This window comes from Saccopteryx bilineata, chromosome 4 (assembly GCF_036850765.1).
Source record: "Saccopteryx bilineata isolate mSacBil1 chromosome 4, mSacBil1_pri_phased_curated, whole genome shotgun sequence".
NCBI lineage: Eukaryota > Metazoa > Chordata > Mammalia > Chiroptera > Emballonuridae > Saccopteryx > Saccopteryx bilineata.
In genome coordinates, this window is record NC_089493.1 from 200,840,962 (window position 1) to 200,865,119 (window position 24,158).

General features: G+C 38.8%; 1 protein-coding gene across 2 annotated transcripts in view; it reads left to right on the forward strand.

Moving 5' to 3' along the window:
- The window catches only part of IQGAP2 (IQ motif containing GTPase activating protein 2), a 449,634-nt gene that overhangs the window by 245,061 nt on the left and 180,415 nt on the right, over positions 1-24,158 (forward strand). For both annotated transcript variants that reach the window (XM_066273593.1, XM_066273594.1), the window contains exons 4-8: positions 6,267-6,344; positions 9,876-9,952; positions 22,262-22,329; positions 22,732-22,845; positions 23,501-23,679. In XM_066273593.1, coding sequence (XP_066129690.1) covers positions 6,267-6,344; positions 9,876-9,952; positions 22,262-22,329; positions 22,732-22,845; positions 23,501-23,679 — 516 coding nt within the window. The remainder of the gene's footprint in view (positions 1-6,266; positions 6,345-9,875; positions 9,953-22,261; positions 22,330-22,731; positions 22,846-23,500; positions 23,680-24,158) is intronic.

Sequence of the window (24,158 nt, forward strand, 5' to 3'; positions counted from 1 at the left end):
TATGATTTTTTTCATGTATTGTTGGATTCGGTTTGCTAATACTTTGTTGAGGATTTTAGCATCTAAATTCATCAGGGATATTGGGCCTATAATTTTCTTTCTTTGTGTTGTCTTTGCCTGGTTTTGGAATCAGAATTATGCTCGCCTCATAAAAGAAGCTTGGAAGTCTTTCTTCCTCTTGAATTTTTGAAATAGCTTGAGAAGGAGAGGAGTTGAATATTTGGTAGAATTCACCTCTGAAGCCATCTGGCCCAGGGCTTTTGTTTGTTGGGAGTTTTTTGATAACTGTTTTGATCTCATTTGTTATAATCAGTCTGTTTAGGTTTCCTGATTCTTCCAGATTGATTTTTGAAAGCTTATATGTTTCAAAGAATTTGTCTATTTCACCTAGGTTGTCTAATTTTTTGGCATACAGTTCTTCATAGGATTTTCTTACAATCCTTTGTATTTCTGTTTTGTCAGTTGTTATTTCTCCACTCTCATTTCTAATTTTATTTGAGTCCTCTCTCTTTTCTTCTTGGTGAGTTTGGTTAAAGGTTCATTGATCTTGTTGACTCTTTCAAAAAACCAGCCCTTGGTTTCATTGATTCTCTGTATTGTTTCTTTAGCCTCTATGTCATTTATTTCTGCTCTGATCTTTATTATTTCCTTCCTTCTATTAGCTCTGGGCTTTACTTGCTGTTTTTTTTTCTAGTTCTTTTAGGTGTAGGGTTAAGTTGTTTATTTGAGCTTTTTCTAGCTTCTTGAGGTTTGTCTGTAGTGCTATGAACTTCCCTCTCTGGGACACAGCTTTTGCTGTGTCCCATAAATTTTGAGTTGTTGTATGCTCATTATCATTTATTTCTAGGAATTTTTTTATTTCTTCTTTGATCTCATTGTTAACCCATTTGTTATTTAATAACATGCTATTTAGTTTCCATGTGTTTCAGTATTTTGCAGTTTTTCTGTTGTAGTTGATTTCTAGTTTTATGCCATTGTGATCAGAGAAAATGCTTGATATCATTTCAGTCTTTTTAAATTTGTTGAGACTGCTTTTGTGCCCTAACATGTGGTCTATCCTAGAGAATGTGCCATGAGCACTTGAAAAGAATGTACAGTATATTCTGCTGCTTTAGGGTGAAAGGTTCTGAAGATATCTATTAAATCCAGTTGATCTAGTGCAGGGGTCTCAAACTCGCGGCCCACGGGCCGCATGCGGCCCGCCGAACAATTTTGTGTGGCCCGCAGACTAATCCACGAAGTTCAAAATATTTTGGATAAAATTAAGTAAGCCTAGGGGCCTACTTGTATTTTTCATTTCTCTAGCATCCTAGCTAGATATTAGCTTAGTTAACAGCAGTTGTGATGTGAACTACAGTTTCTGGTCGTTTTCTGACACTGAGTAAACTGCATGTACGATTGTGCTTGTTGTACTGATTTTTTTTTGTTTTCAACTGCAGTGAGAAAAGTGTTGCTTAACAGTTGCCTTTTGTAGACCTAGTGTGGCCCACCGAAGGGCTGTGATCTTGCTCTGCGGCCCACATGCTGAGTTGAGTTTGAGACCCCTGATATAGTGTGTCCTTTAAGTCTGCTGTTTCTGTGTTGATTTTTTTCTTTCCTGAGTATCTATCTGGTGATGTTAGTGGGGTATTGAAATCCTCTACTGTTATAGTATTGCTGTTGATCTCACCCTTTATATCCATCAAAGTCTGCTTTATATATTTAGGTGCTCCTATATTAGCTGCATAGATATTTATAACAGTTATATCTTCCTGTTGATTTGCTCCCTTTATCATTATGTTGTGACCTTCTTTATCTCTTACTATATAGCTTTTGTTTTTAAAGTCCATTTTGTCAGATATAAATATTGGTACCCCAGGTTTTATTTCATTTCTATTTGTTTGAAATATTTTTTTCTATTCTTTTACCTTTAGTCTATGTGTATTTTTTGTTTTGAGGTGTGTCTCTTGTAGACAGCATATGTATGGGTCCTGTTTTCTTATCCATTCAGCTGCCCTATGTTTTTTTATTGGATTATTTAATACATTTACATTTAAGGTTATTATTGATATGTAGTTGTTTATTGCCATTTTATTCTTTAAAGCTATCTTCCTCTTTTACTATATTCTTTTCCCTTTTTGTTCTGTTTACAACAGGCCTCTTAACATTCTTGCTGCATTGGTTTGGTTGTAATGAATTCCTTGAGGTTTTTGTTTTGTTTTGTTTTGTTTTGTCTGGGAAGCTTTTTATTTTTCCTCCATTTTTAAATGATAGCTTTGCTGGATAAAGAAGTCTTGATTGTTGGCTCTTGTTCTGCATTACTTTGAATATTTCTTGCCATTCCCTTTTGGCCTCAAGTGTTTCTGTTGAGAAGTCAGATGTCATCCTTATGGGGGCTCCTTTGTAGTTGGTAGCCTTTTCTTCTCTAGCAGTTTTTAATATTTTCACTTTATCTCTTAGGTTTGGTATTTTAATTATGATGTGTCTTGGTATAGATTTGGGGGGGGTTCTCTTTGATGGAAATCTCTGTGCTTCTTGAACTTGTGTGACTTTTTCCTGCATCAATTTAGGGAAATTTTCAGCTATGATTTTATTGAACAAGGTTTTTATTCCTTGTTCTTTCTCTTCTTCTTCAGGAACTCCTATGATGCGGGCAATGTTTCTCTTAGGTTGTCACAGAGCTCTCTTTGAGTTTCCTCAGATTTTTTCATCTACTTTTCTTTTTGCTGCTCCACATCCATGTTTTTGTTTATCTTGTCTTCTGAACCATTGATTCGATCCAGCCTGCTTTTAGTTGCTTCTAATGTAGTGTTAATTTCTGATATTTTATTTCTCATTTCTGACTGGTTCTTCTTTATTATTTCAGTGTCCTTTTTGATGCTTGTTATCTCTTTCTTCAGGTGCTCATTGAGTCCATCCATTGTTGTTCTAAGATCTTTCAGCATTCTAATAATCATTATTTTAAACTCTGCATTCGGTAGTTTGCTTATTTCCGTCTTACTCAGTTTCTTACACAGAAAATGGGTTTCTCTTATTTATTTGGATTGCACTTCTGTCTTCCTATTTTGTCTGTGTATACCCTTCTCCTTTGGGTGTGTTGTTTGTAGAGCTGGCTAAGTCTAGGGTTGGTGTTTTCTGCCTCCAATTTTCAGTTGTGTTATTTGTAGGTCTTCTTGTGTTGGCATCAGCTGTTGTTTGTAATCTGCTGTGGGCTACTTATCTGCTATCACTGTTGTTTTTTGCTGTTTGTGGCAGAGTTTTCTATGTCTTAGCTGGGTCAGGTGTGAGGAGCCCTCCATTAAGCTTCCACTCTAACAAGGATTTTTAGGTCCTGAACTGGTGCTTTTCGTATCTGACCACTGAATGTGCCTGCCGTGGACCTCCCTGGCCAGGGCCTGGCATAAATCAGTGGGGATCACTGCCTATGACTGGTTCTTATCCACCTTTTGGGAGCTACAGGCTATCCAGATATTGAGGTTGCCTCTGCTGGGTCCAGGTATTGTAAATATCAGCTACACTGCTAGGCTTGCTTTTATCTACTCTTAGCCTGGAAGAAGTTCCTTTAAAAGTTCAAGTTCCCCTAAAATCTGCTTTCTGTTGCCTCTTATTACTGGCTACTTGTTGGGCTCAGTACTATAATTCAGTGATTAGGTACGGTATTAGATGTGGCCTACTCCTTATCCTCAGGTGTCATTCTATCCAGACATTTTATTTACTCATTTTATTGTCGTTTATTTTGTTTTTATTCCTTTTTTTTTTCCCAGCAATCAGTAGGGTGTAGTCACAAGGGTCCAGTGACTTTGGCCCCTGTGCTCCTGTTGTGTGGTCCGTCTACTGGGCCACCGCTGCTGTTGCTGCCTGGAACTTTTGGGCTCAGGTGCTGCTGCCACCAGCCTGTTTTCACGACCACCGCTGCCCTGGTCGGGCGTGCATGTGCCCTCGTGCCCATGCCCGTTTGGACTGCTTCCACAGCTGCCCCAGCCTCCATTGCCTCTGAGAGCCAGTTTGCGGCAAGGACACTGTTGCTCATGGGTTTGGGCTCCCGCAGCATCTGCCCCAGCTTTCACCCCCAAGGGTGGAGTCACGCACCCTGCTCGGACCACTTCCGGACTGCCTCGGCCTCCACTGCTGCGGAGGGCCCATCAGTGTTGCTGGAGGTCTGCACATCCGCTTAGATACTAGCAGCCGCTGTGGAGGAGGTGGCGCATGCCTGCAGGGATCACCACCGAGGTCGCCCTGGCTTCCACTGCCCCTGAGAGCGTGCCCCACCCCAAGCTGGTTTGCGTGTGGACCTGGACCCCCGCAGCAGCTGGCGCAACTTCCGCACTCTCTTGCAGGCTCACACGCCCGCATGCACCCTCTCCGCTGACGCTGGGGCATGTGCCCGCACCAAGGGCTGGCCACTCAGCAAGCCAGACTGTGTGTGAGCCCAGACCTCTGCAGCGGCAGTGGCGGTTCCTGGCTCCATGGACCAGCTTGCGCATCCTCATTGGAACTGCTCTGGCTTCCGAAGCCGTGCCCCGCCGTCTCCCGCCCACTTGCCCCAGGCGAGCACTCAGCAGTGTGGGCGGTGGTGTATCTTAGACCTCTGCACTCCCTATTTGTGTCCCTAATGTGCTTCCTACCTCTAAGTGCCTTTGTTCTAGCTAGGGCAGGGAAGCCTTCGGTGGACGGGGCTCTTTCTTTCCTTTGCTGGTGATTCTGTTCCCAGGAAAAATGTTCACTTTAGATTTGGGGAGTGATTTAGCCCAGGGTTTAGGGTGTCCGTACCTCAAAGTATCTTCCCCTGTGTCTCTAAGACCACTCTCTCCCCTGGCATCTCCAGTCCTCCCAGCGCTCTCCACTTCTGGAGCTCCAGGAAAGTTGCTGTGAGCGAGGTCTCCGTGCAGTTTCTATAATACAGAGCCTGGGTCTGAGAATCCTACCTCCTCTCAAACCATGTCTAGGCTTTTATCTCAGCCAAATATAGTACGTAAACCCTTTCCAGGCTCCAGGGTTCTAGGTTGGGATTCTGGTTTTGAGGTAAGGACCCACAACTCGCTGGACAGCCCTTCCCATCACGAAAGTCCCTCCTGGCCACCACTCACTCCCAGGAGCAGGACAGCCCTTTCCATGTTTCCGTCTTTCCTACCAGTCTCAGTGTGGGTTCTTTGCTGGTCCTTGGCTGTAGAATCCTCTTAGTTTAGTCCAAAGTTTGTCTTTTACAATGAGTGTCCTCAAATTTAAATTGTAATTCACCTTGGTTCTGGGAAGTGGGAGTTGGAGCGTCTTCCTACTCTGTGGCCATCTTGGAACCCCCCTTATATTTCTTAATTTCTAACAGCAGCAAGTATACTTTTAGTTAAATAAACTATTAGATTGTAGGTCACAGAAGATGAAGAAAGCTGATTTTCTGAATATAATTATTGGATATTAATCATATGATGACACTATTCTATCATTACTTTTTTTGTTTTCAAATAGATAACATTGTGCTATTCATTAAACTAATTAAAAATACAAGACCATTTTAAGCTCTCAGTGATTCATTATCTGATACAGCTTCATGAGATAAAGGCAAGTATGCTATATTGATAGAAGATGCAGAAAAAAATGACTGACTGATTAGGACTATAAAGAATGGAAGATGCAGAAGGATTATGTATTCTATGGGTAGACAAGGTCTTGTAAAAACATTTCCACTGAAGGTTCACTTACTGTACAAGGCCAAGATTAGGGTTAAGTTACAAAAGGAATAGTTACTGAAATTTGCGTGGTATTATGGGTAGTTTTTTTTATCTTTGTATTTTCCTACATTTTTCAGGTTTTCTATAGAATATTACATTAATGTAATAAACCAGAAACCACAAATAGGAAAGTGTTTTATTTAGTCTTCTAAAAACCCTGTCTGTGTTTCCTGAAGTTACTAGGTTCTCTTTTCAGCTACAGTTGCCAAAATCGTGACACCGTGTGCGTGTGCGTGTGTGTGTGTGTGTAAGATGTGCCCACATGTGTTTTATGTTTCATAAAATATTTTTAGGCATGTGCTAGACATTAAATGGTCTTTGAGATTCTATTTCAGAGTTACCTCAAATGTGTGAATAGTGGAAACTGGAATGGTCTCAAAGTCTCAAAGATGGTTGGCGTTTTGCTAAATGGTGTAGTATCCTTTACTGTGTGTTTAGTTGTTTTATGGGGGCTCTAATAACATTATTCTAGGATAAATAATTGAAAAGCATCCTACTAATGAAAAAGAATTATTACAAATGATTCATTTTTGTGTGTTTCTTGCCCTGCCACCCCATTAGAAGTCTGGCCTTCATTTTCGACACACAGATAATACCGTCCAGTGGTTAAGAGCCATGGAGTCTATTGGTCTACCCAAGGTAAGCCTTCAAATCCTGGAATTTGGGAAGCCAAAATGGGTAGCATATGAATGCCTCATTACAAAAAATGATTTGGCAGACTAGATCTGTTAACGCCTCAAATGAGAAAGGTGAGGACTCAACAGGAAACATGGAAAGGCCTGTATACCAAGTAAATAATGGCAAGAACTCAGAATGAAGTATATGCATGCAGCTAAGAGCAGCTATGCAAAATAATAAATAAGATCAAAACAAACTTTTAACTGGTAGATAGCTGATTTAAAATAGCCACCTCCCCTTTTTTGTGTTACTGTTATACTTGTCTCCTAATCTGATTGTATAACTATGTGTTATATAACTATAAATGATCATTATACATTTATTTTTATAAGTTACTAATATAAATCACTGTGTCACTTTAAAATTTAAATGCTAGTGGATTATAACTCTTACTCCTGAAATAGAGCTTCTATATAAAACTCATTCAGCAAATATTCAGAGCTTGTTAAATTCAAAGAGCAGCACTTGGGTGAAGGCAAGTGGGGGAAATGAGGGAATAATTACATTTGATAGAAATTGTAGAGCTATTTCTTAAACATCTTATTTTGAAATAATTATAGAATCACAGGAAGTTACAAAAATAGTCTATCTATACATACCTTTAATTCAGTTTCCTCTGATGGTGACATCTCATCACTGTAGTACAATCATAGATTGACATGGGTGCATTAATGTTAAGTAGACTTTATTCAGTTTTCACTGTTTCATATGTGTTTATTTGTATGTATATGGGGGGTTCCATTCAGTCCATGAACATATTTGTGTGGCCATCACCACAATCAAGGTCAACACTGCAGAGGAGTGGACATTTGTATTGCATTCCTCCCCTAGTTCTGTCCCCAGGCCACCACTAACCTGTTCTTCATCTCTATAGTTTTGTCATTTTTGCAATGTCATGGAAATGGAATCATATAGTAGGTTATCTGTAGTGATTGCCTTTTTTCATTAAGCAAAATGCCCTTGAGATTCATCTGGTTTTTATATGTATCGATAGTTCACTTGATTGTATGTACAGCTATTTTAGAAATATATAAGTAAATTATGCTTGCCTATTTTTAATATATTTTTTGCTGGTATCTGTTTTAGCTCAGTTTATTTCATCTCAGCTTTTTTCATCTCACATTAGTCAATGTTGATTTTTTTTATTCTGCCATTTTTAATCCTTTTCCCTCCTAAAATGCCCAGAACATTAAATGCTATTTCCTTCTGAACACTATTTATTCAGAATTCATATTTCTACATTGTGATTTACCAAGTACTAATGAGGGACTGGGTGGTCAACAGAATAATAAAGAAATTCCAAAAGAATTTTTTATATGAGGCAACATACTTTAAATTACAGTAATTTTGTTATGTTTGATAGATTTGGTTTAAACCTTTTCCTACTGTGTATATGTAGGGCTGGATTTCCCTTGATGTTAAGTCAAACAAGTAATTCATATAGTAGATTCTGGGGGTTTTTTTGTTTTGTTTTGTTTTTTGTATTTTTCTGAAGCTGGAAACGGGGAGGCAGTCAGACAGACTCCCGCATGCGCCTGACCGGGATCCACCCGGCACGCCCACCAGGGGGTGATGCTCTGCCCATCCTGGGCATTGCTCTGTTGCGACCAGAGCCACTCTAGAGCCTGGGACAGAGGCCATAGAGCCATCCTCAGCGCCCGGGCCATCTTTTTGCTCCAATGGAGCCTCAGCTGTGGGAGGGGAAGAGAGAGACAGAGAGGAAGGAGAGGGGGAGGGGTGGAGAAGCAGATGGGCGCTTCTCCTGTGTGCCCTGGCCAGGAATCGAACCTGGGACTTCTGCACGCCAGGCCGACACTCTACCACTGAACCAACCGGCCAGGGCCTAGTAGATTCTGTTTTAACACTGACTTTTATTGTGAAATCATTGATATATTACATTGCAGAATGAGAACTCAACAGTGTATGTAACTGACTGATGTATTTGCTATTAAATCTTCTTTATTGGTATTAAGTGCTTACTCTTTTATCAGCATCATAATAGGTGCTGGGGATACAGTGCTGAATGAAAGGTTCTGTTGAACTATAAATTTATCCCATCTCTTTGCTAAAAGAAGACACATTCATATGATTTTCTAGGAGAAATATAGTAGAAAAGACTCTTATTTAAAGAAAAGGGAATGGGCAGTTGTCCTTTGCTAACATATACAACTTTAAACGTGATCATATTTTTCTGAATTGGGAATCCTCTTCTCACTGACACTTTTAACAGCAAATGTGTTAAAAGATAGTTGGGAAGACCTTTGAAATTTCCTAGGCCACAGATGTTTCTTAGTCTATAAGTAAAGACTATATATTTGTATCTCAAGAAACTTTGTCTTTTTTTTCTTTTCTCAGCTTTTTCCAATGTCCAGCAGAAAACTGCACTTGAGTATTAAATACACGATTTACTATTTATGTCAAATTTTATAAAATGTTTACTGAAAGCAAGTAATACCAATATGTGTACCTTAATCTTAGAAGCTTTGAGCCTAATTATTTATTTTTTGGTGCATAGGAACAGATAAGTATGGTTCCCCATTCTGAAATGTTTCTTATTAGGCTTTTAATTTCAAGCTTAGGAATTGTGTAAATGGGTTTTAAAAGACTTACTGTTCCGACCTTTCAATATAGTAATTTTATGTTTTGATGTTTACCCAAATGAGATAATCAGGTGTTCAGAAAATGTAGGAATGTTCATTGCAGACTTATGGGGGGAAGTTGGGGTCAAAAAATGTTCAACCATGGAGAACTGGTTTAATTATGGTTAAAAAATATGAAAGTATCATGCATCCAGTATAATGTCCTTATAGAAAAACAAAGAGGTCATAGAAATTAAGTGTTTTAAACAGGAAACCCAATATGTGCAATTTTATTTTCAAACACACACATACAAAACAAAAAAAATAGAGACATACAGAAAAAAAAGACTGAAGAAAAAAATACTGAAACACTAACAGTGACAATCTGGAGGTGGGATTATCTATTTCCAAGATTGTGTTCAATGAATGTATTACTTTAAGCAGAAAAAAAAATATCCCTCTGTATGTGTGTGTATACATGTTTACAGAACTGGGTAGCCAAATATAATAAATGCTGAGGAAGAACATCTTTCTCAAGCCAGCAGACTTCTGGGCAGTCACAGGAGTGACTCCACTACACAAAGCAGAGTCTGTCCTAGCTCAAGCCTTGTGAATTGAAACTGCCACCTACTTTAACCCTGTGGACACAGCCTTCTTGGAATGGTAGGCTGGGAACCTGCCCCCTGCCACATACTCTTGAACCACTAGGTGGTGCACTGTAAGGCAGGGAACCAAATGCAGTGACTGGTCCTCCTGTAAAGCAAGATGAGGCAATAACTGAGAGATTTCTCTACCATTAAATAAATACAGAACAGCAAGGACAATAAGAGTAAAATCACTTGGGAGACTTATAGTAATTTTTGTGCAGAGAAAAATATAAAAAAAACAACACATCATTTCTTTTGTTTTCCAGATATTTTATCCAGAAACAACAGATGTCTATGACCGAAAAAACATACCAAGAATGATCTATTGCATTCATGCACTAAGGTGGGAAAAATACAACTAAAAGTCTAGAAATTAAATTGAAATAAAACTACAATTTTAATTTTAAAAGAGATCTTATATAACTTAACTTTTATTAGTTTGAGTTATTTTGAATTTGCTGATACAGAATTAAAATAATTGTCACATAAAAACAGTCCTTGAAAAATATTTTTCTGAATTTTTAAAATCTAAGTCAAAATAGAAAACCAGAAAATGAGTGAACAGTCTATAAATATAATAATGAGAAAATTTAAGTTGAAACTTCTAGGGAATCTGATAGAGGGCTCCAATATTCTTGAGTTATGATGTTTACAAATATAGCCAAAACTTATCAAATGAGCACTTTTAATGGTCATAATTTTGGTTTTGATACTCTTAAAATTATCAGTTTGCTTCTATTCTTATCACAGATTAATAACATTCAGTATAATTTTTGTTTTCTTTGTTCAATAGAACCTTTATCCTAAGGGTGAAGAAGGCACTTAGAAGTTGCTTTCAAGTAATTAAAGCAAGCCCTGGTCAAATAGCTCAGTTGTCCTCCAAGGCTGCAGGTTCAATACCTGGTTAGGGCAGACAGGAATCAGCCAATGAGTACATGAATAAGTGGAACAACAAATTGATACTTCTCTCTCTCTCCTTTCCCCTCTCTCTCTAAAATCAATAAGTAAATTTTAGAAGAAATAAAAACTAAATTAATCAAAGCAAGATATATTCACTGTTTAAAAGCAATTGTTTGATAAGTTAATTTTTGAAAATGTTGAAATTCTGTTAAGTCACAGATTATTTTTTATCTTTAATGACCTGGAAAAAATGTGTTTTATTTTTATTTTATTTTATTTATTTATTTTGTGGCAGAAACAGAGGGACAGATAGGGACAGACAGACAGGAAGGGAGAGAGATGAGAAGCATCAGTTCTTCATTGCGGCTCCTTAGTTGATTGATTTCTCATATGTGCCTTGACCAGGGGGCTACAGCAGACCGAGTGACCCCTTGCTCGAACCAGCAACCTTGGGCTCAAGCTAGTGAGCCTTGCTCAAACTAGATGAGCCTGCGCTCAAGCTGGCGACCTCAGGGTCTCGAACCTGGGTCCTCTGCATCCCAGTCCGACGCTCTCTCCATTGCGCCATCGCCTACTCAGGCAAAAAAAAAAAAAAAGGTTTTTAGATGGTAGCAAAGATGATTTTAAAAATCCAGTTTGTGGCTATTGGTTTTGTGTACACACAGGTAATGGCTAGAAGGCTTCATGTCTAATTAAAATTTAAATTTCTTTTAGAACATCTGCCTTGTGTTTATATCACTAGAAGTCATTTTTCTGGCAGAATCTTCTGCCTAGAGGTTTATATTAACTTCTTTCTGGCTCTTTTCCTTTCCAAGAGAAAGGTTTCTATAATGATTCATTGAAATTCTGGTCTACTAGAGAAGAATTTTGATTATGTAATTTAATTTGTCTTTTCCCCGTTTGGTACTCATGAGATTTCTTTGAAAGATGACAGTTGCTAGAAATATGGATCAAATGTAGGTGCCTTTTCTATGATTTCTTTTTCTTATAATTTAGAACTAGGGTAAAGACAGTTCTATGCCTCCCTCCTTGTATGCGGCTAATATATTATTATGACAGCAGTATTTTAAAAGCTTTTTGTGCAAAAGAGCTATTTTGAGAAAGTTTTAAAAAAACTTACTGGCTTTATGAGGGTAACATTGGTGAATAAAATTATACAGGTTTCAGGTGCACAGTTCTGCAACATCATCTGCATATTGCATTGTGTGTTTACCATCCCAGGTCAGGTCTCCCTTCTTAACTACCTAGCCCTGTTCTATCCTCACCTACCTCCTTACCCTGTTTTCCCTCCTGCAGTCTCCACACTGTTGTCTGAGTCTACAAGTTTTTTTTTTCCTTTGCTTAATGCCTTCACCTTTCCCACCCTTGAGGAATATTTTCAAATGTGTTACCCAACATTTTTTTTTACATGTTATTTTTTAGCACTTGATATGATCACTGAACACTATGGTTAGTGCTGTTTTTTTGACTGGCTAAGCCAGTTACCATTTGTTAACATCATTATATCCACGCATCATAGTGCTAATGTCCAAATCTGTAGCATGCTCATGGGGTGTCTTGTATAAGCTTAAGTTGATTTCCTAAAGTGGACACCTGGGGCATTACTGTTAAGCAGCTTATAAAGAAATGGTATGCTAAGTTCCATTCTGGTGATGTCACTGTTCTAGTGAAGTTGTATAGAATGTACTGAGGTTAACAGTGCATTTGCCATAGTTTTAACAATGGCTTGAACGGTTTGGTAAGTAACAACAACAAAACAAAGCAACTTCTTATTATTGCAAATAGTATACCAATGTTGGTGTGATATTTTCTAGAACTGTTTCCCTCAGTTATTCAGTTAGTTGTTGATCATGGAGTCTCCATGACTGTTACTTACCTGGGGCAGATTCCTGTTGAGCCTGTCATTCACCAGATCCTAAATAGGATCTTTTAAAGCAATCTTCACTTGATAAGCACATTCTCTGGGAGAATCTCCTTCACTTTTCTCTGCTCTAAAGTTAACATATGGCTGCTTCTTAATATGGAACTCAGAAGTCATGAGTGTGTCTAAATTTTTTTCTATCAAAACTTTTACCTATGATGCTTGAAAAGGCAGTCACTTTCTCAAATGAGGCTGATACTCTGCTCTGTTGGGCGAGACACATTTGGAGGCGAGGTGACAGAGCCCTTTAGTAAGCTGAGTGGTTTTGCCCTCACTGCGTAAATAGAATTACTACTATGAATGAACAATTGTGTCTTCAGTCTTTATATTCTGGTTGCAGAAATAGCAAGATTGCAGGTATAGTGCATTGTCATTACCTGGTAGGGACCTAGGCAGACCAGAGGTTCTGCTTAGAGGTGAGGAGGCAGGCAGGAAGACCCTCCAAGTACCAGGCATTGCTTTCCTCCTGCCCTAGCCTGTGGGCCTGATGTGGTTCACAAAGGTAACTCCTGGCCCCTGCAAACTTGTCTTCTGTTTCCTGTCTTTTGGAGTAAGACCCTAGCTTCCTGCCTTAGCTTCCTGTTTGTATCTGCGTGCCCCTCATGTCTGTACTTTACTTCCCACCCCAGGCTCCTTGTCTGCCATTCATGCCCCTTTGTCGGTTCTGCTTGGGGTACCAATGAATGTCAGTGCAGCAGCCCCAGAGAAAATCCTCAATCTTTGCCTAATGTAGAGCATGCAACCTCATTTTTTTTTCAGAGAAATGCTTATCTTTTTTTTAATTTAAAATAAAAATTAAAACATGCTTATTATGGAAAAAATTAGAAAATTTAGAAAGAATATGAAAGGAGCCTGACCAGGTGCTGGCACAGTGGTTAGAGCATCAGACTGGGACACAAAAGACTCAGGTTCAAAACCCTGAGTTTGCTGGCTTGAGCCCAAGGTCACTGGCTTGAGCAAGGGGTCACTTGCTCTGCTGTAGCTCCCCAATCAAGGTACATATGAGAAAGCAATCAATGGACAAGGATATTAAAGAGCCGCAATGAAGAATTGGTGCTTCTCATCTCTCTTCCTTCCTGTCTGTCTGTCCCTGTCTGTTCCTCTCTCTGTCTCTCTCTCTCTCTCTCTGTCTCTGTCACAAAAATGAAATAAAATAGAAAGACTAATAAAACAAAAAGGGAAAGCTAATGGACCCATTATTTCAACACCAAGTGGAAAACCACTATTTGTGACTGGGTCTCTTTGGATTTAAAGCATGTATTTGGCATGTTTTTCTTTAGTGGCTTCATTTAGAATGTTTTAAAGTCTGTGCAATGATAAGGCACCAGTCCCAGAGGGGAGGGCCTTGCTAAGGAGCGAACACTACTGACTTTTTAACTGTCAGTATGCGGTTTATACCTAGAGAACACTTTTGGCTGTTGTTTATTACTCAGTATGTTAAACAACTGTTGAATGTTTAAACATTAGTTATAAAATTAAACTCTTTTAAACAATTTAGTAACCTGATTTTTTGAACCTTACAAATACATTATTACAGACTTACCACAGTTAAACCTGTTCTAAAAGACCCACTCTACAATTTTCACTCATTTCATCATTTATGTACTAGTTTTGACTCATCCCAGGACTATAATATTTTGATACCAACCCAGAGTTGACATGATCTGATGGGCACCAGAAACAAGAGAATACCTTACAAACTGGCTTGGGTGACAGATACGGTTTCTTACCAATCAGTTTAATGTGTCAGAACATGGCACCAGTTTGAGTTCTCCTAAGGTGAGTCAGACCCAGTTATTAGGCTAAACTGTACTTGTGAAATCAATCAAACTTTTTTTTTAACTTTCCAGTATATGGCTTTCAGGCAGGTTCTTATTTCTAATCTGCTCCTTGCCCCCACCCTACGCCTTATCACCCAGAAATGATTTACTTCTGTGTCTCATTTGGCCAGTGTTACATAACCCATTGTCCTGTCTTCATGATGCATTGGCCTGATCTGTTAACATTATTAAAAGCTTATGTTTGCCTTTTGAATATTTTCTTGAAATTAGCTGGACTTCCTAGAGGTTTCTTCCTGAGGAGATGAGGGATTGACTCTGCCTAATGCTGTTTAGGTCATTTGGCTGACTTACCATCTCAGATTATGTTTCTGGGTACTTGCACTGCTTAACTGTGGAGTGTGACCATCAGTGCTGGACCCTCTTTCCATCTGCTGTGTTTGTCACCACCTGTGCTCCTCAGTCCTTCTTTACTTGGGGACACTTCTGTGGTTTTCTAGGACTATTTGGCTTATCAGAGTTCCTGATATATAGTCTTTTTTGTGGCATATATGTAGTATAATACAGTACAGGAACAAGTGTGTATCTGTACTCCAGAGACAGAGAAAAAAGCACCCGTATTTTAATAACACTTTCCAACTTGTTAAAAATTAATACTAATAATTATGCACATCTTATTTTATATCTCTATCACAATTTCCTTTTGGTATATACTTTATACCATTCTGTTTTGACTATTGTTTTCAAACTGGTTTTTTACAGAGTTAAAATGAATATCATCTTCTTGAATGGACCAGGCTGGTTCAGTTTGGTTAGCTCCTTTGTCCTTGTGGCATTGTCCCTGGCATTCCTTGAAATATCCTTGCTTTGTGGTCACAACAAAATGTTCCTATCCCATTCTGATCATGGAATCAAATACCCTCCAAGGAATCCTTTTAATGTACTCATAATAATTTTTCTAGTTTAACAGAGTAGGGTTCTGGATTCTGCTCTTCTGACTATATAAAGTTTATTTGACCGTAAAGATTTTACTATACTGACAACAACAGCTAAAGATAAGTGTGTCTCCCCTCAGTGTGAGGATTGCTACTCCTGCTGAAGATTGTGGAGCTGCTATCCCAGTGGCCCTGATTTCAAATGCTGTGACAATGCTCAAGTAGCACATTCAGGGCTGGCATTTCTGAAAATAGCTGTGGTAGACCCACTGCTGGTGGGTGAGCTATTCTAAATACCCTCACGGCTCTGTGAAGAAGGGCTCCTGGGCCTGCTCTCTCCTAAGGTCAGGTGGCAGCCTTGACTGCCAGGTTGCCTTTGAACCAGTGCCTTAGGCATTAATGCTGAACTCCCCTTGTCTTCCACTCCCTTCAGTCAGGGATCTTTTCCTGTTACAAACTGATGGTTGCCTTTTACCAAATTGATTGCATCTCTGACAGAACAGATTTACATTTATAAATAAGCTTCCAAAAGATAGTTCCTTAACCCAAAGGACAGACTGTAATCCTCTGCTATTCAGGAGTGCGGCCCTGGCCTTTTGGCTCAGTGGTAGAACATTGGCCAGCATGTGGAAGTCCCGGGTTTGATTCCGGGACAGAGCATACAGGAGAAGCGCCCATCTGCTTCTCCACTCTTCCCCCTCTCCTTTCTCTGTCTCTCTCTCTTCCCCTCCTGCAACCATGGCCTCTGCCTCAGGAACTAGAATGGCTTCAATTGCAGCAGAGCAACGACCCAGGTGGGCAGAGCATCGCCTCCTAGTGGGCATGCCAGGTGGATCCCAGTTGGGCGTATGTGGGAGCCTGTCTGCTGCCCCCATTTCTCACTTCACAAAAATACGAAAAAAAGAAAAAGAAAAAGAAAAAACAATGAGGAATGCAAGTCACTCCTTGTTCATACTTCTCTTCATGCTTTGAACCATCTTCTCTCTTCTTCCTATCCCAAATTAGCATTATGGCTGGCTATCCATCCTGCTAAATTCTAAGCTTTGTGAGGCTGTGAGTCATGTCTCTACCCAATACAGCACATACACCATTAACTCCAACTTGAAGCCTCTGGCACTTATATTTTTTTCTAATATTTATTTTGTTGATTTTAGACAGAGAGAAAGGGAGAAAGGGGAACATCAATCTGTTCCTGACCAGGGATCAAACCAACAACCTCTCTGTTTTGGGACAATGCTCTAACCAACCAAGCTATCCAGCCAGGGCTGGCATTTGTATTTTTAACTTTTCATTTGGTTTAACTGATTTCTCAATGATAAAACTACCTCAGGATTCCTTTGGTTTTTGACTGAAAATTGGGTTAGAACACGTGATTATAGCATTGGTACTGGCAGTGATGTATGTGACTAAGATGAGAAAATAATTTGGTTCAGTAGGTAAAACTACTTCAAACATGGAACCAGTGAGGGGAAATAGGAAAAGATTCTTAGTGTTGAAAGTGGGGAAACTATTGTGATAGGTTAGTAAGTGTATATAAGAAAGACATTTATTGCCTGACCAGGCGGTGGCACAGTGGATAGAGCATTGGACTGGGATGAGGAGGACCCAGGTTCGAGACCCTGAGGTCACCAGCTTGAGTGTGGGCTCATCTGGTTTGAGCAAAGCTCACCAGCTTGGACCCAAGGTCACTGGCTCGAGCAAGGGGTTACTGCTGAAGGCCCGCGGTCAAGGCACATATGAGAAACCAGTCAATGAGCAGAGCAACTAAGGTGTCGCAACGAAAAACTGATGATTGATGCTTTTCATCTCTCTCTATTCCTGTCTGTCTATCCCTCTCTCTGCTCTCTCTGACTCTGTCTCTGTAAACACACACACACACACACACACACACAAAACACATTTATTTAATGGGGCATAATAATAATAATAATAAAAACAAAGGCTAACACTGAGCTTTCAGTTATATGTCTGGCAGTGTTCAAAGTACTTTACAGGTATAATCTCATTTAATTTTTCTAATATACCTATGAGGTACATATTGCTGTTTGTCCCACTTTATAATCAAGGCAGTTGAAGCACAGAGAGGCTACCCAGGATCACACAGCAGGTAAATGGCAGGGGCGAGACGGCAGCCCAGGCTGTAACACCACAGCCTGCACTCGTGCTGACTCGGCCAGTCACTGGCTTCAGAAGGGAGTCAAGAATTTCCCTACTACTAAGAAAATAAAAGGAACAGTGGCATCAGACTTGAACATCAGCAAGGGCCTCTAAGCTGTTACATTTAGAATATTTTAAAATGAAGAGGATGGAAGTTAGAACTGGGAGGACCTTGGGAAGTTGTTCTAGTCAAGTTCCTTCATTTCATAGATGAGAGACGGAAAGTATGGGCCTGTCACTTGCTGAGAGTCACACATCTAGATATCGTCAGTCTTGGGGCCAAGATCCAGGGATCCTGCTCACAGAGTCCTATGCTCTCTCCAGTCAACCATGAGGCTTTCACTTACAAACATTCACCTCATATAATATAGCAGAATGTATATGCTGGGATCCAGAGAAGCTGAAATAAATTCAGCTCATGCATTTTAAGTTTGCATTTCATGACTTTAGAACCTTTTCATGTGTATACTGAAAGTACTAGGAAAAATCCTAATAGTACTTTATAAAAATTTTCTTGCCTCCTAGACTCAAACTGATATTTATACCAAAAAGAGCATATGGCCCAGTGAGGTATTAGCTACCTTAGGACAACCCTCTGTGGCTGGCCTCGCTCAACCACAAAAGTGCACTGCAGCTTTGGGCGTAATGAGAGACTCGCTATTTCACACCAGTGTTTTCTGTTTTCCCCTGAGTGTTCTCTTATACGTGGGAAGCGATGGTGGTATTAATTCCACAACTTTCTTAGGCATGCTCTCAACCTTCTGTGTTGGCTGGTAGACTGAAGGTGCTCAATAAGTTCAGTGTTGAAGAGTTGCAAGGAAGTGGTGTTTTGTTTTTTATATTGGATAGGCTTTTTTTTTTTAAGATTAAGACTGGATTTCCTATATGCTTCAGGTAATAAATGGCTCATTTGAATATAAATGCTTGGGAAGAAGGCAGCTGCTATTGCTGATTCTTTTCAGCATGGAAAAAGTAGAAAAGTACAAGTTTCCTAGTAAACTTATGCCCCTTTGAGTAGTCTGCTTGAAAGGCCCTCCCGCACAGAGATTTGGTATGAAACTCCCACACTGTGAAAAGCAGTCTTTTAGAAGAATAGTTTAAATGTCAACATTAGAGGCAATGTTGAAAACTGAAGCCAAATAAAAGATAAATATTAACATTTCTTTAAAAATATTATTTTTTCTGGTGAAAGTATGTATAGCAAGTGAGATTTCTACCTGATCCATATCACCGTAAGAAAATATGATTTAAACTAAATTTAAAAGCAAAGGATCGTCCATCAGAAAAGTGGTAACTTCTCAGCACCACCTAGTGGTAACTTTTAATTAAGCAAGAATACTTGCTGGCTCTGAGATTTATACACGTATTAGTATCACAGTATATGATGGAGAGGTAGACAGTATAATTGGAAATAGTCCTAATACTTTTATTACCACAGGAGAAAATGAACCGTTTTGTTTAGTAAATTATTTTAGTTCATTTTACCAACAAATCTATGTTTTGTAGGAGCCTAAATACCTTTATTTTAGGATAACATGGTAGAGAAAAATATTTTGTATGATAGATATTCCATAAATAGTAATTAAATGAATGATTTGGTAAACAAAGGAGGTAATGTAAAAACAGTTGTGTCAAGATTATTGAGCACAGTTGTATTATTCCCTTTCCAAAACATATATGAAATTAATAACATAGTAATTTAAAAAAATAATAATCATTTGCAGTAAGGAAGGATTTCATCCACTGACCAGAAATTTAAGCAACTCCCTACAAAAGCAAACAGAATTGCCTTGATGGAGAAATAAGACAGGAGAAGACTACAGCTCTGAAAGCCACTGAGGGCTGCAGCAGAGCTAGAAGCTGTCATGGGGCTTGCTCTAAGCAGAGAGACAGCAGGAAAAAGAGAGCCACAAAGTCAGCATAACTGGACTGAGACCAGCTGACCTCCCTAAAGCAGCAGGTGTAGATGATGATGATAGGGTAATATACTAGTACTCAAGATAGCTGATGACTCCAGAAAGACACTGGGAACCCCAGTCTAAGAAGGCAAACCCCCCACCCCAGCACCAGCCCTGCTATCTCCCTAAGGCTGGCTTTTGTTGTGAGGACCTGTGACCAACAGTGACGAACAGCAAATCTGACTCCAAGATGAGCCCAAATCAGGAAATGCCAGATATTTGAGGGAAACCAATATATGAAAGAGGCATTAGAATCAATGAACAGAACCAGCACCCAAGGAACAAATGAAAAAATTAAAATATGTGCAATTAATTAGCCATTCATTCAATTTAGGTTTTTGATAAATATTGAGCACTTACATACAAGACAACATACAAGACAAGCTAAGAAAGAGGAATATTGGATCTAGGTGAAATTAGGAAAAAAAACTAATAAAATGTATAATTATATAAAATTTTGATACATACTGAAAATGAAAGTAAAAGCATGCACCGAAAATTTTAAATAATTTCAACATTACATAGGTATTGGAGTAGAAATGGAGCTATATTAATGATAATAGATAGTAGTTTTAGGCTTTGATATAAGAATGTAAGTTTAACATATATTAAGACATTAGTATAATATTAATATAAGTAACACCTTTATAACACATTACTTGAAATAACTTGTGTTAAAAGACACTTTATGGGTGTCTCCTACTTAAATTTTACTGTCACTTTTTCAACATTCTTTCATTGAATTAGTTTTATAGTTTTCTTTGTAGATGAGTTTAGGTATATTTCTTAATTTAGTTGTAAAAAGAGAAGAGGAAAATGCAAATTAGGTACTATGAAATAAATTGAAGTGATACTATAGTACTTTTTATTGTTAATGAGTCTGTTTTTATTTCTTAAGGTATATGATATGTGGCTTGATTTTATTTTCTTAGAACTCTTTCGTAGCTTTATCTTACCTATCTGTTGAATTGTTGCTTTTTTTTAGTTTCTATTACTAGAAAGGAACAATTGTAGAGGTTGACATTTCATTTGTTCCACATGATAGGAGCTTCCTTTTAACTGGAATATTTTTCCCATGCAATAATGAGTTGAGAAGATTTATAAAACAGTTTTAAGCTATTTTATGAAACAAAGCAACAGCCAACTAAATGGAAGATGAAGGGTTAATATCCAAAATATATAAAGAATTCACAAAACTCAGCAACAAACAAGCAAATAATCCAATAAAAAAAAATGGGAAGAGGACATGAACAGACACTTCTCCCAGGAAGAAATACAAATGGCCAATAGATATATGAAAAGATGCTCATCCTCATTAGCTATTAGAGAAAAGCAAATTAAAACTACAGTGAGATATCACCTCACACCTGTTAGATTAGCTATTATCAGCAAGACAGGTAATAGCAAATGTTGGAGAGGCTGCAGAGAAAAAGGAACCCTCATTCACTGTTGGTGGGAGTGTAAATTAGTACAACCATTATGGAAGAAAGCATGGTGGTTCCTCAAAAAATTAAGAATAGAACTACCGAGCCCTGGTTGGTTTGCTCAGTGGTAGAGCATTGGCCTGGCATGTGGATGTCCTGGGTTTGATTTCCAGTCAGGGCACCCAAGAGAAGTGCCCATCTGCTTCTCCACCATTCCCCCTCTCTCCTTTATCTCTCTTCCCCTCCTGCAGCCAATGCTCCAATGAACAATGGAGCAAAATTGGCCTGTGCACTGAAGATGGCTCCATGGCCTCCGCCTCAGGCACTAAAATGGCTCTGGTTGCAACGGAGCAATGCCCCAGATGGGCAGAACATCACCCCTAGTGGACATGCCGGGTGAGTCCTGGTCAGGCACATGCGGAAGTCTCTCTGCTCCCCCACTATTCATTTCAGAAAAATACAAAAAAAAAAAAAAATAGAACTAGAAGTACCATATGACCCAGCAATCCCTCTACTGGGTATATACCCCTAAAACTTGAAAACACTGACACATAAAGACACGTGCACCCCCATGTTCATCACAGCATTGTTCACAGTGGCCAAGACATGGAAACAACTGAAATGCCCTTTAATAGAGGATTGGATAAAGAAGATGTGGTACATATATACAATGGAATACTACTCAGCCATAAGAAATGATGACAGTATCATTTATGACAACATGAGTGGACCTTGATAGCATTATGCTGACTGAAATAAGTAAATCAGAAAAAGCTAAGAACTGTATGATTCCATGCATAGGTGGGACACAAAATTGAGACTCATGGACATAGATAAAAGTTCAGTGGTTATCGGGGAGAGGAAGGGAGGAGAGGAAGTGGGGTGGGGGAAGTGAGCGGCATAAAGAGAAACAAATGTAAGGTGACAGAGGATGATTTCACTTTGGGTGATGGATATACAACATAATCAACTGTCTAAATGATGTGGAGATGTTTTCTCTAAATCTGTGTACTCTAGTTGACCAATGTCACCCTGTTAAATTGTCTAAATAAAAATAAATAATTTTTTTTAAAAACATTACAGTTTTGAAGCTGTCAGCATCCTAGTTTTAATTATAATGACTTGTTTATCATGAACCACAGTAGAGGCTGTATAAATATGTAGTTCTTTATCCCAGATAATCTCTAGAGATCTAGAATTTTAACTAAAGAATGTATCCTGTCTTTCTAGCTTTGAATTATGAATACCTAATGTAAGGAAATGTTTATTGCATTTACTACCTGCTGTTTTTTTATTAGTTGTATTTCTTATCCTCCCTACATGTGGATGATAATTAGCTGACCCTACAGAAGTGTCAGGTACTACCGAAGACCAATCTTTGAGACTTAAACGAGGGTTCTAGTCCCGGTCCCACCAGGGACTAAGTGACCTTGGGATTCAGTTTCCTTATCAATAAAATGAATGAATTCGATGAGAAAATCTCTTAGATCTTTCTCAACTAAAAACCCCTTAGGATTTAAGCAATTTCTAACTCTAAGATTCATAATAATAAAGTTTCTGGTAATTTTATGTTTTTCAGTTTATATCTGTTCAAACTAGGAATAGCTCCCCAGATCCAGGATTTGTTGGGCAAAGTAGACTTTACAGGTACTACTCTTTATCTTTATAATTTTTTACAATGTAATCACTAAGAAAATGGATCAGTACTTATTTTCATTGCAGTATTATTGATTTCCTTTTTTCCTCTCTGTTAGAAGAGGAAACATTTTGTACTCAGCTAGGTGTTTCATCCTTACATTTAGGGAATGAGAGCTGAGGCTGGTTTCTTCCTAAGGTTCTTCTGTAGAAATGGCCCCACCGCCTTGATAAAGACACTTCTTCCCTCCCTCCCTCCCTCCCTCCCTCCCTTCCTTTATATTTTCTTTAATCAGAAAAATAAGTCCCACATATCTGGGAAAGGGACCCCAAGGGGAAAATGTTTCTTGATATGAGTGTGCTTATTCCTGACATTGTCTCTGTGACTTTCTCTAATTTGTTGTTATTTTTCAGAGGAGGAAATCAGTAATATGAGAAAGGAACTTGAAAAATATGGGATACAGATGCCATCTTTCAGCAAAATAGGTGGTATTCTGGCTAATGAACTGTCTGTGGATGAAGCTGCATGTAAGACTATTTAAAATCCAAACTTGCCATTGACACGAGACTTAACCTATATTTATAGATTTTGGTTACAAGAAACAGAATACTCAGAAGATACTTTAAACTCCTATGAAAGCTATTATTATATGTATTATAGATGGTTAATTTCAGCATATCAAAATATAACCCAGTAATTGATCTAGAACTTTAAACATGCACTAACTAGCACAGTATAAATTAAGAGGTTCCAGGGGTATCTTCATTCTTCAAAATATTTCTCTACTTTGTTTTTAGATTTTAGTGGTAGGGCACATTGCCACATTGATTTTTCGTGTTGCAAGTTAAATTGCAGGTATTTCTTGGAAACAATCTGCTATTTTAAAAGTGTCCCTGTTACCCTTGAAACCCCCAGGTGGTTGATGTCGTACTTGGTTCATTTTAGCCATCCAGTGCAGGTTGGAGACTTGAATAGGGATTATGTAACAGAGGCTGAGAAGGCCCAAGACAGATGGGCAGGTAAAGAGGCTGTCAGAGGGGTGCTCGCGGATGTGTCTGAAGCCTCTGCTTTGGTATGCTTACTGGGAGCCAAAGAGGAAGTAAACCTGCTTAAGTGTATGCAGTGTTGATGCAACTGTCCCTGTTATGGTTTGCTGATAAAAGTCTTTTGTTCTCTTCCCAGTGCATGCTGCTGTTATAGCCATTAATGAAGCTATTGAAAAGGGAGTAGCAGAGCAGACCATTCTAACACTAAGAAACCCAAATGCAGTTTTAACCTTAGTGGATGAAAACCTTGCACCGGAATATCAGAATGAACTCTGGGAAGCCAGAAGGGGAAAAGAGGAAAATGCAAAACTGAAGGTATTTGATTGGATTCTCAGGAATCAGTATGGTTATGATTAGCTAGTTTGAAAAAAGTGATAGGTTTAAATCAACTAACTGTTGTTTCTGTAGCCATAGGCAACTGGTTTGGGTGAAATGGAAAGGTAAAAGAGACCTTACCTTATGTAAGGAGATTGCGTTTTCTCTTATAATGAATATTATAAGGTGGAGGGTTTTTAAGGTTATACCATTAACTAACTACTTATCTGAAAAGTGTAAAAGTAGCAGGTAAAGCTCCTACCTTGTTAGACATCACCAGCAGACCTTGTGTGGGCTGTGTTACTTTTAGATTTATAAGTAAAGGTTAGTAATTCAGTATGGTAAAGCATGGACAGGCTGTTTCTGAATCCACTCTTCTCGTATTTTCCCAATACTCACCCTCATTTTCAAGGAAGAGGTTTCCTTCTCAGCAAGGCGGCCTGCTCCTGCTCCTGCTCCCCAGACCTCGCCTGCCTGCC